Consider the following 17,500-nt stretch of genomic DNA (forward strand, 5'->3'; position numbering starts at 1 on the left):
CTTAAACAGACACAGAGTGATGTTAGCATATGTTCTGTCTGCTTCTGGGAGTCTGTGGGGAGCGAGCTGTAATTACACCAAACACAGATTTTACTCATTAAACTTTCTTTCTGCTCGCTGGAAAGCAGCCCTGCGTTCACGTTCTCCCGTCCCGATGTGATCTCATTAGTTTTTGGAGGTATGAAAAGTTCTAGTAGCACACTGCATAAACATCTGGCATATAAACTAATGCAACTCTTTATAGTGCTGTTCCATTGGGTAACATTAGTGTACTAGCATGAACTAACAATGAAAAATAATTATTGATCGTAGTTAATGTTAAGTTCAACATTTAGTAATATTTTATTTAAATCAAAAGTTGTATCTGTTAATATTATTTTATGGACCCGAGCTAACATGAACTAACAATGAAAAAAATAAATAAATAAATAAATAAAAATAAATAAAATAAATAAATAAATAAATAATAAAAATAAATAATAAAATAATAAAAATAAAATAATAAAATAAAATAAAATAAAATAAAAATGTCTAATAATAAAAATAATTATATTAATAAAAATAATTATTATTCTTTCTATTATAAATCTTAATAAAAAAGGATTTGCACCAATTGTGCAATAAGATTCCATTAGTTCACATTTCACTAGTTAAAATGAAGAATGAAAAATACTTCTAAAGCATTTATTAATCATAGATAATGTTAATTTCAACATTTACTAACACGTTTAAATAAATAAAAAATTCTGTTAATATTATTTATTGACCCTGAGCTGACATGAACTAACAACAACAACAACAAAATATATATATTATAAAAAATACAAAAATAATAATAATACAAATTTGGAAGACAAATGATTATTATTACTATTATTATTATATGCCAAAGCATATATTTACAATAAATCAAAACAAATATATTTGAACCAATTGTGAGCAAATTTAGTTATAATTTCAATGAATAATCTATTTGTAATCAAATTGTTGTCCAAGCATATATTTACACCCCTGATCACTGCGTAAAACTGCGTCTTTATACGACCTTTATGACTTACAGTTTGCATTATAATTCATCATTACATAAGTTTAAGAACTGTTTTATACTACACTAACTGCAGTCTCAGCACTGTATTCTCATGGGGATTCAGGACACAAAATCAAAGGATTACTGTAAGGAGTGAGAGACATGAAACTAGCACAGATGTAATGGATGGAGTGACGCTCAATAAAGGTGAAGCGCTGACAGAATGACAGAGAGCAGTGTGGACACTTCCCGGTGATGTGATGTGATCATGTGATCATGTGTTATTGATGAGGCTTGTCTTTACATGCTAATGGAGTGTATGTTCAGACAGTGGGGCCTTCTCTCCGGGAGATGAATATTCATGAGCACCTGCACTTACTCACTCTTACACACTAGCGTCACACACGCCGGAGTCCGTCCCGCTCGCGTGCGCCTTACAGGGATCTGATCCCGGGCCCATGTGGGATATTCAACAATACAAACAGTCATATTAGCATCGACTGTCAAGTGGGATTTTAGTGTCATTCATATACTGTCATAGTGGATTTGGGTATCCTCTGCCATTCCTCCTTGCAGATCCTCTCCATTTCTGTCAGGTTGGATGGTAAACGTTGGTGGACAGCCATTTTCAGGTCTCTCCAGAGATGCTCAATTGGGTTTAAGTCAGGGCTCTGGCTGGGCCATTCAAGAACAGTCACAGAGTTGTTGTGAAGCCACTCCTTCTTTATTTTAGCTGTGTGCTTAGGGTCATTGTCTTGTTGGAAGGTGAACCTTCGGCCCAGTCTGAGGTCCAGAGCACTCTGGAGAAGGTTTTCGTCCAGGATATCCCTGTACTTGGCCGCATTCATCTTTCCCTCGATTGCAACCAGTCGTCCTGTCCCTGCAGCTGAAAAACACCCCCACAGCATGATGCTGCCACCACCATGCTTCACTGTTGAGACTGTATTGGACAGGTGATGAGCAGTGCCTGGTTTTCTCCACACAACCGCTTAGAATTAAGGCCAAAAAGTTCTATCTTGGTCTCATCAGACCAGAGAATCTTATTTATCACCATCTTGGAGTCCTTCAGGTGTGCTTTCATGTGTCTTGCACTGAGGAGAGGCTTTCGTCGGGCCACTCTGCCATAAAGCCCCGACTGGTGGATGGCTGCAGTGATGGTTGACTTACTACAACTTTCTCCCATCTCCCGACTGCATCTCTGGAGCTCAGCCACAGTGATCTTTGGGTTCTTCTTTACCTCTCTCACCAAGGCTCTTCTCCCCCGATAGCTCAGTTTGGCCGGACGACCAACTCTAGGAAGGGTTCTGGTCGTCCCAAACGTCTTCCATGTAAGGATTATGGAGGCCACTGTGCTCTTAGGAACCTTAAGTGCAGCAGACATTTTTTTGTAACCTTGGCCAGATCTGTGCCTTGCCACAATTCTGTCTCTGAGCTCTTCAGGCAGTTCCTTTGACCTCATGATTCTCATTTGCTCTGACATGCACTGTGAGCTGTAAGGTCTTATATAGACAGGTGTGTGGCTTTCCTAATCAAGTCCCATCAGTATAATCAAACACAGCTGGACTCAAATGAAGGTGTAGAACCATCTCAAGGATGATCAGAAGAAATGGACAGCACCTGAGTTAAATATATGAGTGTCACAGCAAAGGGTCTGAATACTTAGGACCATGTGATATTTCAGTTTTTCTTTTTAAATAAATGTGCAAAAATGTCAACAAGTCTGTGTTTTTCTGTCAATGTGGGGTGCTGTGTGTACAATAATGAGGAAAAAAATGAACTTAAATGATTTTAGCAAATGGCTGCAATATAACAAAGAGTGAAATCTGGGGTCTGAATACTTTCCGTACCCACTGTATCAACACTGAAGTCTAGCAAACAAAATAGCAAAGGATGATGTTGTGCAATGAATTTGTTTAGCGAGCGTACGGTTACCAACAGAAAGGATTGTTTACCATGTTTTACACACATGCAGTTTGCAAAACAGTTTTTTTTTTTATGATCATTCAAAGCAGAAACTTGACTCTGGGCCATACACTCAAGGGTCATACACTCATAATTTCAAATTCTAAGTAGGTATTTCTAAGTAGGAAGTGGGAAATTCCGAGTTGAAGATGGAAATAAAGTCTAGTCACAGTGGAGGAGCCCTGAATCAGGATCATCGGAGAACATCGGGACTTACAGATGTACTGGGCTGAACTGTGTTACGAGCTCAGCTGTAGAGCTCTTCAGCCCGTGAGGCTTTATTGATATAACTACACACACACACACACACACACACACACACACACACACACACTCGTGCCCACAGCAAGCAGCACGTTAACGCCATTAGCATGTCATTAAGAAGCAGATGAGCGCCCAGATGCTGTGTGCTATAGCTTCCAGCGCCCCGTGTGTGAAGACATGAGCTGAATACCCACACAAACACGAGAGCTTCAGTGTCAGTGTGTTCACACACTCTTAAGGCCCGTTCGCACTAAGGACGATAACTATAATCATAACCATAAAGATAATAAACCAATAACCAAAAGATATAGTTCTAAAAATCGTTCTAAATATAAAAGAATAGCAGAGTCCACAACACAACTATAACGATAACATACAAAGAAATTATATGGATGGAATCACATTCAGAATGATTTTTTTCCAGCTGATGAAAGATAAAAATATTGACAGCCAATCAGAATCCATTATGCATTAAAGAGCTTGAGCATTTAAAGTGGCAGATGACAAAACTGCTAACTTTTCAGGCCTTTGGCCTCTCTAGAGCTGGGAAGCTTCTCTAATATGAACGCAGATCCTAAAGCTCTTACCTGATCATAACCCTTAATTTTCCAGTGATATTTCTCTGAGCTTTTCTCTTTTGTAATGTCTCTCAGGTCTCTCGCTTTCTACAGTCTTTCTTCAAATCTCCCTCTCTCTCCTCCCACATCATGACTGGACACACCCCCTACTGCTGATTGGCTCACTCTCTCCTCCCCATCATGAGTGGACACGCCCCCTACTGCTGATTGGCTCACTCTCTCCTCCCACATCATGACTGGACACAACCCCTACTGCTGATTGGCTCACTCTCTCCTTCCCATCATGAGTGGACACGCCCCCTACTGCTGATTGGCTCACTCTCTCCTCCCCATCATAAGTGGACACACCCCCTACTGCTGATTGGCTCACTCACTCCTCCCCATCATGAGTGGACACGCCCCCTACTGCTGATTGGCTCACTCTCTCTCCTCCCCATCATGAGTGGACATGCCCCCTACTGCTGATTGGCTCACTCTCTCCTCCCCTATCATGAGTGGAGACGCCCCCTACTGCTGATTGGCTCACTCTCTCCTCCCCATCATGAGTGGACACGCCCCCTACTGCTGATTGGCTCACTCTCTCCTCCCACATCATGACTGGACACAACCCCTACTGCTGATTGGCTCACTCTCTCCTTCCCATCATGAGTGGACACGCCCCCTACTGCTGATTGGCTCACTCTCTCCTCCCCATCATAAGTGGACACACCCCCTACTGCTGATTGGCTCACTCACTCCTCCCCATCATGAGTGGACACGCCCCCTACTGCTGATTGGCTCACTCTCTCTCCTCCCCATCATGAGTGGACATGCCCCCTACTGCTGATTGGCTCACTCTCTCCTTCCCATCATGAGTGGACACGCCCCCTACTGCTGATTGGCTCACTCTCTCCTCCCCATCATGAGTGGACACGCCCCCTACTGCTGATTGGCTCACTCTCTCCTCCCACATCATGACTGGACACAACCCCTACTGCTGATTGGCTCACTCTCTCCTTCCCATCATGAGTGGACACGCCCCCTACTGCTGATTGGCTCACTCTCTCCTCCCCATCATAAGTGGACACACCCCCTACTGCTGATTGGCTCACTCACTCCTCCCCATCATGAGTGGACACGCCCCCTACTGCTGATTGGCTCACTCTCTCCTCCCACATCATGGCTGGACACACCCCCTACTGCTGACTGGCTCACTCTCTTTCCTCCCCCATCATGACTGGACACACCCCCTACTGCTGACTGGCTCACTCTCTCCTCCCCATCATAAGTGGACACACCCCCTACTGCTGATTGGCTCACTCACTCCTCCCCATCATGAGTGGACACGCCCCCTACTGCTGATTGGCTCACTCTCTCCTCCCACATCATGGCTGGACACACCCCCTACTGCTGACTGGCTCACTCTCTCCTCCCACATCATGGCTGGACACACCCCCTACTGCTGATTGGCTCACTCTCTCCTCCCACATCATGACTGGACACGCCCTCTACTGCTGACTGGCTCACTCTCTTTCCTCCCCCATCATGACTGGACACTTACTGCTGATTGGCTACAAGTGTGTTGCTCTGCTTGGTCCAATCCACTTTCAACAGTGTTTCTCAGAAATCGCTTACTGCACCTTTAACATTCTCCTTAAACAGTCTGACAGAAAGCATGCTGGGAACTAGAACTCATTCAGTTTGAGCTTAACATAATCCAAAGTTCAAGTGACTTTTTTCTATTAAGCACAGTGAACTTTCATTAATATTTGAGTGAAATGAACTCATTTAATTTATTTAATTTCACCGCACATCTTTGTTTAATGAGATTATGTCTCGATTTCTCCTTTTCTTTGTGGTCTACAAATCATTTTTAGGGCTTAAATATCGCATTCACACATGTAGGCGGCACTGGAACGAAACCCCTTCGTCTGATTGGTCAAACCTTCTGTACAACATTAAAGAGTAGCTATACGGTTGATACTCCTACTGTATGACAAATATTCTGTCACCAAAGTAATTTTCGGAGAAACCTCTAAGACTATAAGTTTCTACCTAACGAAACATAAACGAGAACCTCCTGAGCTACAAAACTGCAAACTCTGAGCAAAATCATTTCCCCAGGGAAAGCAAGCGAAAAGCTATTTTGTGTTGAGTTTCTCATGAAGTTGAAACCGAACCAATTGCTCTTGTTACTTTTGATCCAATCAATAAATTGAATCTCTTTTTCTCTGGCACTGGGATCCAATTCGTGCCTCCAGACTCCATTGATCGGCTCATCCTTTGTAAGCGTTCTCTGGGAGCGCTTGGTTTTCGAGCATTAAAGGAGGAGGTGAGGCGGGGTGGAGGAACACACCGATATAGAGCGAGAGAGATTTCACACACATCAATTCTCTCACGCCCTCTATGAAATACATGCTCAACAGTCGTTTACATGGTGAGAAGAAATGCCCCTAAAATCAGATCCATCCAATTCTTTACTAACATCTCAGGAGGGCCATTATTGGGAGAGAGAGTCATTACACCTCACTGAGAGAGTCATCAAAGTAATTCCTCCCAACAACTCCACTTCACAAGAGCTGAGAGAGACTCGCGACAATACCTCAAGTGGTCCTATATCACGAGGATTCAACTTTTCATTGATCTTTTTAAATAAAAGTTGAGTGTGTTATGTGTGCTCACATACTCTAACTTTAAAGGTCTTCTATTGTGCTATTTTAAAGGTTCCTGATTTACTTTTGGACTCTCCTACAATTGGTTTCCATGCATCCAAGGTCAAAAAACTTAATTTACTCATAAAGAAAAATGGTTCGTTTGAAGATTCAGTCTCTCTAAGCCCCGCCCCTCTGAGAGCTGCTCTGCTGGGATTGGTCAGAAAGCAAACGCTCATTATAATATCTGAATCTCAGCTCTTGACACACAGTGATGTGAACAGTGGCGATGGCGTGGGTTTTACCGTATCAATCTCATCAAAGTGGATTTGCTTTGTCAGCAGAAAACAGCATCTTCTCCACACGAACAACACGAACCAAACTCTTCCAGTCTCAGATAAACTACAGTGTTTGAGGGCGGAGCTAAGAGACGCTGTTCAGCCAATCAAGACCACAGGCTGGCTTTATGCAAATTAGTTACATTCTTACATCGGTATGCAACAGGAAGTGAGACTGAATTACTGACGACTCGTTTCAATCTGCACAATCTGCAATTTTTTAATTGTAACTAGAAGAATACTTTGTAACTTTGTAACAATAACTGTATTATTGTACATTTAGAATTAGTTTTGGCTTTAGTTTTCTACAAACTATTACAAAAAAATTATATTTCAAATGAAAACTGTCCTTTTGAACTTTCTATTCATCAAAGACTGTTTTTTCAACATTGATAATAATCATAAATGTTTCTTGAGCATCAAAGCATCATATTAGACTGATTTCTGAAGGGTCATGTGACACTGAAGACTGGAGTAATGATGCTGAACATTCAGCTTTGATCACAGGAATAAATTACACTTTACTGTATATTCACATAGAAAACTGCTATTCTAAATTGTAATAATATTTTATAATTTTGCTGTTTTTACTATATTTTTTATTAAATATTTTGATTAAACAAATCCTGCCTTGGTGAACATAAAAGCGACTTTGGTTACACTTTATTTTAAGGTGTCATTGTTACAGTGTAATTATATATTTAAGTACTGAGTAATATTAATTAACTACATGTACTTACTATAGGGTTAGGGTAGGATTAGGGTTTGGTTGAGGGTTAGTTGCATGTAATTATGCATTATTTACTGTTATTACTATGGTAAGTACATGTAACGCATGTAACAAGTGTTACCGCAACTTTAAAAAAAAAACATTTTTAGAAGGGAATCATCACAATCGAGACTTCAAAACTCAGAATATTTAGTTAATTTGGAATAATATCATTGCATATTTACAGTTTTTCATTATATTTGAAAAGCAGGTGGTGTCTTTGCAACATTCAGCACCACGGACAGCAACACACACTCTAAAAACACAGTCGGGAACCTTTTCTGATCGCTTTTGGAGATGAAAGCAGCCATTCGCCATATTCCAGCCATCTCACAAACCCTTCAAAACACGAGTCTCTCTCGTCTCAGTCTGTAAAGAAGCCGAGGGAGCTCCACAATCCGTCTGTCAGCGCCACCGGAGGCCGTAACGATTATGAATGGGCAATAAGACACGTGGAGACCACGAGCCAAACCTCATAAAGCAGTGGGACAGCAACTCGTATATATTAACCGGAGAATATATAAATATGAGAGGGGACGGAAACCTTTTTAGAGAGGTGAACGCTGAGGAGACACTAATCCAGATGAAAAGAACTGACGGATTTATGGACTGTGCATTAAAATATTCTGGCAGAGTTTTATGTCATAAGGTCATTAGATGAGAGGAGAGAGACTTCTTTACCTGCGCCATAACATCCCAGAACAAATACCGTTTTATACTGTACTTTACACTACTTATTGTACTGTGATGTGTTTACACAACACGCACTGCATTGCATTACATACCTGTCCCATTATACACTGTAAAACGTCCTGTATTAAATTCTATGCATATGTAGGGTAAGATGACCATTAGATGACACAAAATCAGCACTTTTGATGAATTTTGTCATTTCATATGAATATCGACATTTGTGAGATTTAGTCAGTTTTGAGGTTATTTGATCTAATTTTGTTCCTCTGGAAAATAGTGATCTATAACATTGTATCATGCTGAATATCAAAGTTTTGTGTGTCTGTTTGTTGATGAGGGACACACCAATGTTTTTTGATTTGTGGAGTAGAAGTTATAGCTTTTATTTTGAAGTAAAAAGATGAAATTAGACCCCATGGGGTAAGATGAGCCGCCCAGAATTGGCACAGAGTGATGTGTTGTTATTTTTCAAATTTGATAATTAGTGTAATTAATGGGGTTGCTATTCGGTATTTCCATGAATTAGATGTACATTTCAGACATCTTCGCTTTCATTAAAGCCTAGTTGAGAGAAATCATTCAGTTTGCGTTCATGCTATTATGCTATATATCTTGTAATTAAATGTATATGCCTATATACTGTGACAAAATAATTTTACCTTTCAAAATGAGTCTCTTTTAATCTCTTTTACTGGGATTCTGCTTAGTCTGTCATCAGTTATTCAACTAAATTTTCAAAATTCAATTTTAAATAGAATAGTTGATATAGTCTTTTGATATTGATATTCGTTCTTTTGGCCTCTTTGAATAATTTTACATTTTGTTCTAACCCCATCTTACCCTATATATACACACACACTATATGCATACGTGCATGAAATATGCGTTTACACACACATTTCTGTTCTACTGTTATACAGCATTTTATTCCACTACATGGGATAGCTCATATGTGTTGCACGCAAAAGAAAGGCAGGAGAAAAGAACAGAAGGAGGGAGAAGTAGTGAGCACTAACCCCTGAAGACCATGTTTCTGTATCCGTAAAGAACGCACGCGAGTCCTCAGGGGCGTTCAAACCGGACGCGTTCTTGCGTTCAAAAACAGACGCACTGGAACGGAACAGAACGCGGTCGCTAGGGCGTTGCTATGATGTCTTTTGCTTCCAGTCAAAAGTCTCGCGTCTCTGTGTTGTCTTAGTCTGTAGATATATGTGAGTCTGTTGGATTTTTCGTCCAGCACATTGAAATCCCCTACCAAAGTCATGTAAAGACTGATGATTTGAGGAACGAGTTACACGCCAAGTGCCAAGTTGAATTGGTATGGTAAGGGGGTTTGTTTAAATAAATAGACGTGTCACTTGCCTTAGCAAACACAGCTAAAAAGCGAAGACCTCTGAGGCAAAGAGCGCAGAGTGAGCGCGCGCATCTCTCTCTCTCTCTCTCTCTCCTTCCCGCGCGCGCCTTCTCTCTCTTTCTCTCTCTCTCTCTCGCGCGCGTTCATCCATCCGGACAGATTCTTCTTCTCTCTCCAGTGGATACTGCGGGGAACACACGGATTGCCAGTAGGATGGATTGCTGAAAGTCCCTTTTGCGAGATTATCCATTTATTTCTTTTCATTTCCGTCCGGTCACGCAATCTCGTCTCCATCCATCCATCTATCCATCCATCCATGTGTCCGGACGGGTTGTTCTGATTCGGACAGAATGCGGATCCTGGTGTTGTTCCCGCTGCTGTGGGGACTCAGTGAAGGGGCTTTTCCCAGCAGTGTCCAAATCGGTGAGTTACACTTCTAACACGACAGACACTTTAATAATCCCACGAGGAATATCGCAGTGCAACAGATACAGTGTAGTGCATAATAATATACAACACAAATACAGAGATATGAGTCTAAAAATAGCGATGTCAAAGACTATTTAAAATCATACCAACCTTAACCTCGTGTGCTGAAATGGCTCTTTGTGTTCTCGCTCTGTTCACCTTATTAGACCCTAAAAAGCTGCTTTTCAGCACCAAATTGGGGTTCTGCTGCCAGTTACATACCAAAGAACCAATGATGCATGAGCAAAGGACTTCGGGGAACCAAATATAAAAGTTTGGTCAGTGAAAACCTCCTATTAGTTTAAAATTTGGGGATGGACACATCACTCAATGCCTTTGGTGGTTACGGCCCTACAAAGTGCCCTGACCTGGTGCTATTTTTCTTAAAATGTGATACTGAATGATTGTATAATTGTTATATATAATGTTTTTTTAAGGGGTTATAGCATGCATGAGTTGTGCTGGTGTGTGTGTGTGTGTGTGTGTGTGTGGTCATGATGATGAAGACAGTGGTGTAAGACGCTTTTCCTCTTCAGTTCAGGGCATCACTGCAGTATTCTGGATGACCTCTTCTTCCCAATCAAACTTTACAGATTCGCAGCTCTACATTTGATTAATATCAACAAACCACTATGCATGCCCAGCCACCCCTCACACACACACACACAGTTCCCTCTCCTTTTGCAGGATGTGTCTTGTGTGTGTGTGTTCAGTCACTGCATTGCTCATTGAGATGGAGAGTCTCACGCCATAATGAGATGCAGCCGCTGACTTGCACGCCTTTGACAGCACTGCCGATAAAGTTAATACGCTAAATACGGACACACACACACACACACACACACGCGCGCGCGCTCTCAGAGTTTCACGCAATGCCTAATGACATTTACATACCGCTGCAATGCAAATGCACAATGCTTGTGTTGTTCCTCACACATAAAAGCACGTTGTGGGATCTCAAACGGCACTTGATGCCAAAATGTCTATCAGAAAGAGAGAATAATTAGAGAGGATGTGATGAAACTGGCCGTGCCAAGTGTAGACGTTCCTGTTCTGGTGACACGGCCACACAAGCCATCCTCAGCACACTTCACTTCCAAGATTAAAGGGGTCGTTCACCCAGAAATGAACATTAAACTCACCTTCATGTCGTTCCAAACCGGGATGGCTTTCTTTAATCTGTGGGGCACAAAACGAGATGTTTAGCAGAATGTTCACGCTGGCGTAACTGTACACACAAGTCACGGTTCGGTACGTTTACATGGCAATCATGCAAGACGTCATTCGAAACTGTAAAGGGTCTGTTTTTATTTGTGAACACTCACGACAAAGACAAAACATTGTGCTTTTGTAAAATTAAGAAAAGAAACATTTTTGTTTCCTTTCCGTGAAGTCTGTGGAGCGCGTCACTAAAATGAATCTGAACTCTGCGTATTGGCTATACTATCAAGCTCTTGCTTGCTTCTGAACTCTAGTATTGGGTTGGTGCGTGGATCGTCTCTTCTTCTTCTGCTCTTTTTCCTGTTGTGCCGGTTAGCAAACAGCGCTGCATTACCGCACGCGCCCCCTTCTGGACTGGAGTGTGGATCGCCTGTGTCGGACTGTATTCATCATCTGACTGTATGATGTCCGTATCGTGACGGTTCGGGACGAATGCATGAACCGCTACACCCCTAGTATTTTGCACAATTAAAGTGAATGCGGACGAGGACTAATAAGATGCATAAAACAGCAATCCATGCAATACTTTTTCATCGTGAATATTGTAAATACACTGATTTTACTGACCTTACCTTTGCTGTGTTGTCTCATCCTTTTAACACCCACAGTAAAATCTGACCTCATTTAAAAAAAGGTCAAATTCACTGAATTGGCCGATCGTTATTCAAAATCGTTATTTGCTGAAACATTTTCATTGGTGTCTTAAATCTCATTCACATTTGTGACCCTGGATCACGTCACCAGTCTCGAGTCGCACGGGTATATCTGTGGCAATCGCCAACAATACATTGTATGGGTCAAAATTATCCATTTTTCTTTAATGCCAAAAATCATGAGGATATTAAGTAAAGATGAAGATATTTAGTACTTCTCCTACCGTAAATATATAAAGCATGTATTTGTGTGAGTGAATGCTGCACAATCGCCAACATAAATGAACAACTTTAAAGGAGATTTTCTCAATGTTTCGATTTTTTTGCACCCTCAGATTCCAGATTTACAATAGTTGTATCTCGACCAAATATTGTCCTATCATAACAAACCACACATCAATGGAAAGCTTATTTATTCAGCTTTCAGATGATGTATAAACCTCAATTTCCAAAAATTGACCCATGTGACTGGTTTTGTGGTCCAGGGTCACATTTGTGTTCATTCCAATGTGGTGAATCAAGATTTGACGGCATTGATGGTGGTTGACTGTCAAAAACACGTGAGAGCCAGTGGTGTGTAGAGTCCATGTGCCATATCTGAATGTAAACGCAATGAGATTTTAGAGCTACGTCCAAGGGGTTTTATAGATTTATAGTGAAAGAAAAACAAAGTGCTACAGGTAAACAATAACAGAATTTTCCAGTTTAGGGTGAAGTATTCCTTTAAGATACATGAGCACCTCTTTCTCTTATTTCCTTTTCGCAGTCACTTATTCTTTCTCCCTCTCAATTTTTCCAGCTGAATTGTTTCAAAGAAGTATATATTTTTAATTGTAGTGCCTCAACCTAAACTTGTTAGTTGTCAAGGCAACATTTAGTCAGTTTCATTTCAATCAGCTTTATTTCAATTAACAAAAAAGATTATTAAAAAGAGGTTTAAAGGGGTGGTTGATTATGATTTCCCTTTTCTAACTTTAGTTAGTGTGTAATGTTGCTGTTTGAGCATAAACAACATCTGCAAAGTTACGACGCTCAAAGTTCAGAGCAAAGGGAGATATTTGCTTTTAAAGAAATCGCTTTTTAAGGACTACAACAAACGGCTGGTAGAGACTACACCACATTCCTCCCGGGTTAGTGACATCACCAACCCTAGAATTTGCATAAACCCCGCCCCCTGAACACGATTTATAGATTATCAAGACAGAATATGCTAATCAATGGCTAGAAGATAACTACACATACGCTTCATAAATTCATCAACTAACCATTCAGAAATGTCCTGTTGCTTCTACATGTTGTCACTTCTTCTTGAGTCTCTCCATCATTGTCTGACTCCGGTTTGAATATAAAAGACTAAACGTTTTTGAAATTTTCAGTGCATGTGTGTGTGAGGTAAAAGGACACGAGCTCTTGAAGCTCCGCCCCCTGTGCCGGGAGCAGCAGCTCATTTGCATTTAAAGGGACACACACAAAAACGGTGTGTTTTTGCTCATCCTCAAAAAGTGACGATTTTAACATGCTATATAAAAATATCTGTGGGGTATTTTGAGCTAAAACTTCACACACACACTCTGGGGACATCAAAGGCTTATTTGAACCCTTTAAGAGCCAAGATGATGATTCATAGCTTATCAATATAACTTATAACTTATCAATCTTTAAAGACAGCTTTACTTTGAGCTACGATGTTGTTAATCGATGGTATTTGCTTTTATATATAATAAACATTTTAAGTGCTCAGTTTAATATTTTTCTATAATTTTTAACTCGATTATGCTGTTCGCAATGCATCATGGGATTGTAGTTCTTTCCCTCACTAAAGCTGTAAAGTTCACCTTTGTCTTTTCTTTCTTTCGTTCACCTTTGTCGTACCTTTGTCTTTTTGTCCGATTTTCAAAGACTTTTTTGCTTCAAATTAAAGTTTGTAATGTTGTGATTCACCTTGTTGCTGATTGGCTTGATTTATGGTTTATAACTCTTTAATGAAGACTATTTTAAAAACTCTATGGGGGAAATAAATAGAAACGGCAACGGCAGGCACTTTTGCACTCTATAGTGAAAGTAAAGCAGAAATTAATACAGAATATAAGCACCTCTTTCTCTTTGCAGTCCCTCATTCTTTCTTTCTCTCGCTCTTTCCAGGTGGGTTGTTTATAAGAAACACGGATCAAGAATACACAGCTTTCCGCTTGGCCATATTTCTCCACAACACGAGTCCGAACGCCACGGAAGCCCCATTCAACCTGGTTCCACATGTCGACAACATCGAGACGGCCAACAGCTTTGCTGTCACCAATGCCTGTGAGTGAAAGGTGTCAAACTTTATGTCACATAGTCAGAGAAAACGAGTGGAGTTTGTATATTGAGCCGCTGCCGTCTCTAGCCAGTCATTTGACTTCCTGAAGAGTGAAACACTGATGCATTTGTTTGAGTGGCATGTCAACCTCTGACTCAACCAGTGAAGTGAGTTTGAGGGCGGGACTATCTGTCTGACTGACCAATGGCAGATGAGGAAGGGAAACCTGTTTGAAAACAGTCATTATTTTTTGCTATTCTGTTAATGCAGTGTTAATGACACAATGCAACTCTTTCATTCATTCAGTGCATGCATATAAAGTCAAAGCAAAAATTATTCAGACACCAGATATCATTTTTTATATTTTTTCACTAGTGTGTGCAGGACACTATAGTTCATTTATGTAAGCGAGGAGAGCAAAATAAAGTAAACTCAGGGCATATTATACCTAAAATTCTTCATACAGTGACTACCAGTAACATCTATAAAAATTTGGGAGCAAAAATGATTCGGACACTTTGAGCTGATCATGTTTTGCTGAAGTGTTTCTTCTTTAAGTGCTAATGCTCTTTTTACACACAGACTGAACAAAATGAAGCATTGCTTGGTCACTGGTTGAGCTAAACTGGTATTATCTAATTGTGTAGTTCAATTTAACAGCTGACAGATATTCAACATAATTCATGTGTGAGACAGTCTAACAGAAGGACGGACAAAACCAGTCAAATATCAACTGATTTGTCATATTTTATTACCATTTTAGAAACTATAGCGAATAAACTGTGATAATGTGAGAAATGTTGAAGGTGTCTGAATACATTCTGCTTTGACTGTACCTCAACTTCAACTCTTGGTGTGCGTGTGCGCGTCTGTCTGAGTGGTGCTTGTTCAATTCAAGTCAGAAACAAAAAGGGTTGTAGAGCAGAAATGCTCTCTATGCAAACACAGACGAGCATTACAAGCCTGTTTACACACTTAAAGTGCATTTTTGAGTACTGTAGAAACCTCGGCACTCAAGAGGCCATTGAGATCTTAAAACCTTTTCCAATTAATCATGAAAAGTGGCTCAGAGTCCTGTACGCAGGCGCGCTCCACTGGGAGTCGACAGCACCTGTATCATTGACTGATTTTAGTGCAGTCGAGATCAATGCTGATAGGACAGCAGACGCGCGTGCTCCACTGGAGTCTACGAGAGCATCAGGAGCATTGGAAAAAGCATCTAACTGGCCGTTAATTCATGTATTTATGCAAGCCTGACTTTGATTGTGTGACTTTGAATTGGGCAGGCTTATTTTAAATCTGTTTTCTCGATTATTGGCTTTTGTAAATATCGTACAAGCAGATCCGAAACTGCTCAATCGTTTACATCAAGCGATTAGTTTGAGAAAATGAGTTTGATTAGTTTAGTCAGAGAAACATTAAGTTCTTCCCCACTAGTGGCATCAGATTTCAGGTGTTTACAGCAGTTTTATTTTAGTAGTATTTATTAATATTTTAAATAGCTTTTATTTTAATGTTTTATTTTTCAATTTTATTATAAGTTGCTTAAGTGCTTTCGTCATTTTTATTTTTAAATATTACTGTTTAGTTTTTTTTTTTTTACTTTGAGTTTTTATTTATTTCCAGGTAGTAATTTTAGCACTTATTTCAGTTAGTAATATTTCAGGCAATATTTCTCATTTTCTTTTAAAGTCCCCGTGTAGTCAATCATTTGATCTCTTAAAACTTTATATCCCACCAAAAACGTTTTTTCCTTGAAAAAAAAATGTCTTAATGCCTTAAAATATCTAGAATGTAACTCGACACCCTTGCCTCATTTAGTATTCCCGGTTCTATGAATATGCAAATGAGCCCCGCCTCCACTCACTCACTCAGCTCAGAGATCCACTGGCTGACGATCACACGTTGATCTGATTGGTTACAAGGTAGTTTGTGACGTCAGAAACACCAGCGATTTCAAAGCGTGTTTTTGAGACTGTCTTTGGTTCACTGCAGTTTCTCAGCAATGCTGTCGACTTATGAACTTACACACGGTTTGACTTAAAGCATATTAAAAACACCACATAGACATTTTCACCACAGGGTGACTTTAAGTTTTTTATCTAATATTTCAATTGAATTTAATTTCAGTTAAATGGTTTTAGTTGAAATGGAAGTAGAGAAAGATCCTTTGTTCCGTATTGTGATGTACATTCAAAATGAAAAAATGTAGGGCGGGGACTTGCTGTTATGTGTCGGATGTTGATTGGCTGTTGAGGTGTGGGCGTGGCACTTAAACGTGCATGCAAATGAAGGGGGCGGGGTTTAACAGGACTGAATGATTGGAGAATCCTGCAAACGTCACCAGAGAGAAGTTTTCACCGGAGGGTCCAGTTATGATGACGTTTTGATTAAACATGTTCAACAATGTCAGATAAATTGTTCAGATTAAATTTTCGGTAACATTTTAGGGTCCAATTCTCACTATTAACTAGCTGCTTATTATCATGCATATTACTAGGATTATATTACTTATGAAGCACATATTAATGCCTTATTCTGCATGATCATATTCTACATCCCTCAATCCCACCCAGTACCTAAACTTAAAGGAATAGTTCACTTAAAAAATGAAAAATCATTTACTCATCTTCAAGTTGTTTCAAACCTGTATGAATTTCTCTCTTCTGAGGAAGATATCTTGAAGAATATGTTGATGGACCCAATGGTAGGAAAAAATGTATAAATACTATGGAAGTCAATGGGGTCCATCAACTGTTTGGTTACCGATACATTCTTCAAAATATCTTCTTTTGAGTTTGAGAATTTTCATTTTTAAGTGAACTATTCCTTCAACAACTACCTTACTAACTATTAATAAGCAGTAATTATGAGTTTTTTGAGGCAAAAGTTGTAGTTAATTGTGAGAATTGGTTAGAAGTGTAACCAAACTTTCATTTCATGACGACTTCAAAAGAAACCAGAGACCGAAATACAGATCCAAAGAACCTTATAGCAACTCAGGAACTTTAAAGAGACAAAACGGTTCTTAAGGAACGACTGAGGGAGCGCTGTGTGTGTGTTCAGGAGTCAAACAGGGACCAGCAGAGGCGAGTCAATCCCAGTTTAACCTCTCTCCCGCCGGGAAGAAACCTCTCGCTCACTGGACGCCCAGCCTGAGTCTGCAGAATGTGTGTGTGTGTGTGTGTTATCTCTGCCCTGGCTGCCTTCCAGCTCTTTTAGCCCTCATCAGCTGCGGAATACTGAC

The 17,500-nt window shown here is 40.2% G+C and overlaps 1 protein-coding gene across 6 annotated transcripts in view; it reads left to right on the forward strand.

Annotated features, from left to right (window-relative positions):
• The first annotated feature begins 9,770 nt into the window (after window positions 1-9,770).
• The window catches only part of gria4a (glutamate receptor, ionotropic, AMPA 4a), a 127,532-nt gene continuing 119,802 nt past the window's right edge, over window positions 9,771-17,500 (forward strand). For all 6 annotated transcript variants that reach the window (XR_014628639.1, XM_084418470.1, XM_084418471.1 and 3 more), the window contains exons 1-2: window positions 9,771-10,038; window positions 14,100-14,258. Coding sequence is in view for 5 of the 6 variants with exons in the window: in XM_084418470.1 (XP_084274596.1) it covers window positions 9,966-10,038; window positions 14,100-14,258 (232 nt within the window). In the remaining variant the exon portion in view is untranslated. The remainder of the gene's footprint in view (window positions 10,039-14,099; window positions 14,259-17,500) is intronic.

Source organism: Rutilus rutilus, assembly GCF_951802725.1.
Source record: "Rutilus rutilus genome assembly, chromosome: 9".
Lineage (NCBI taxonomy): Eukaryota > Metazoa > Chordata > Actinopteri > Cypriniformes > Leuciscidae > Rutilus > Rutilus rutilus.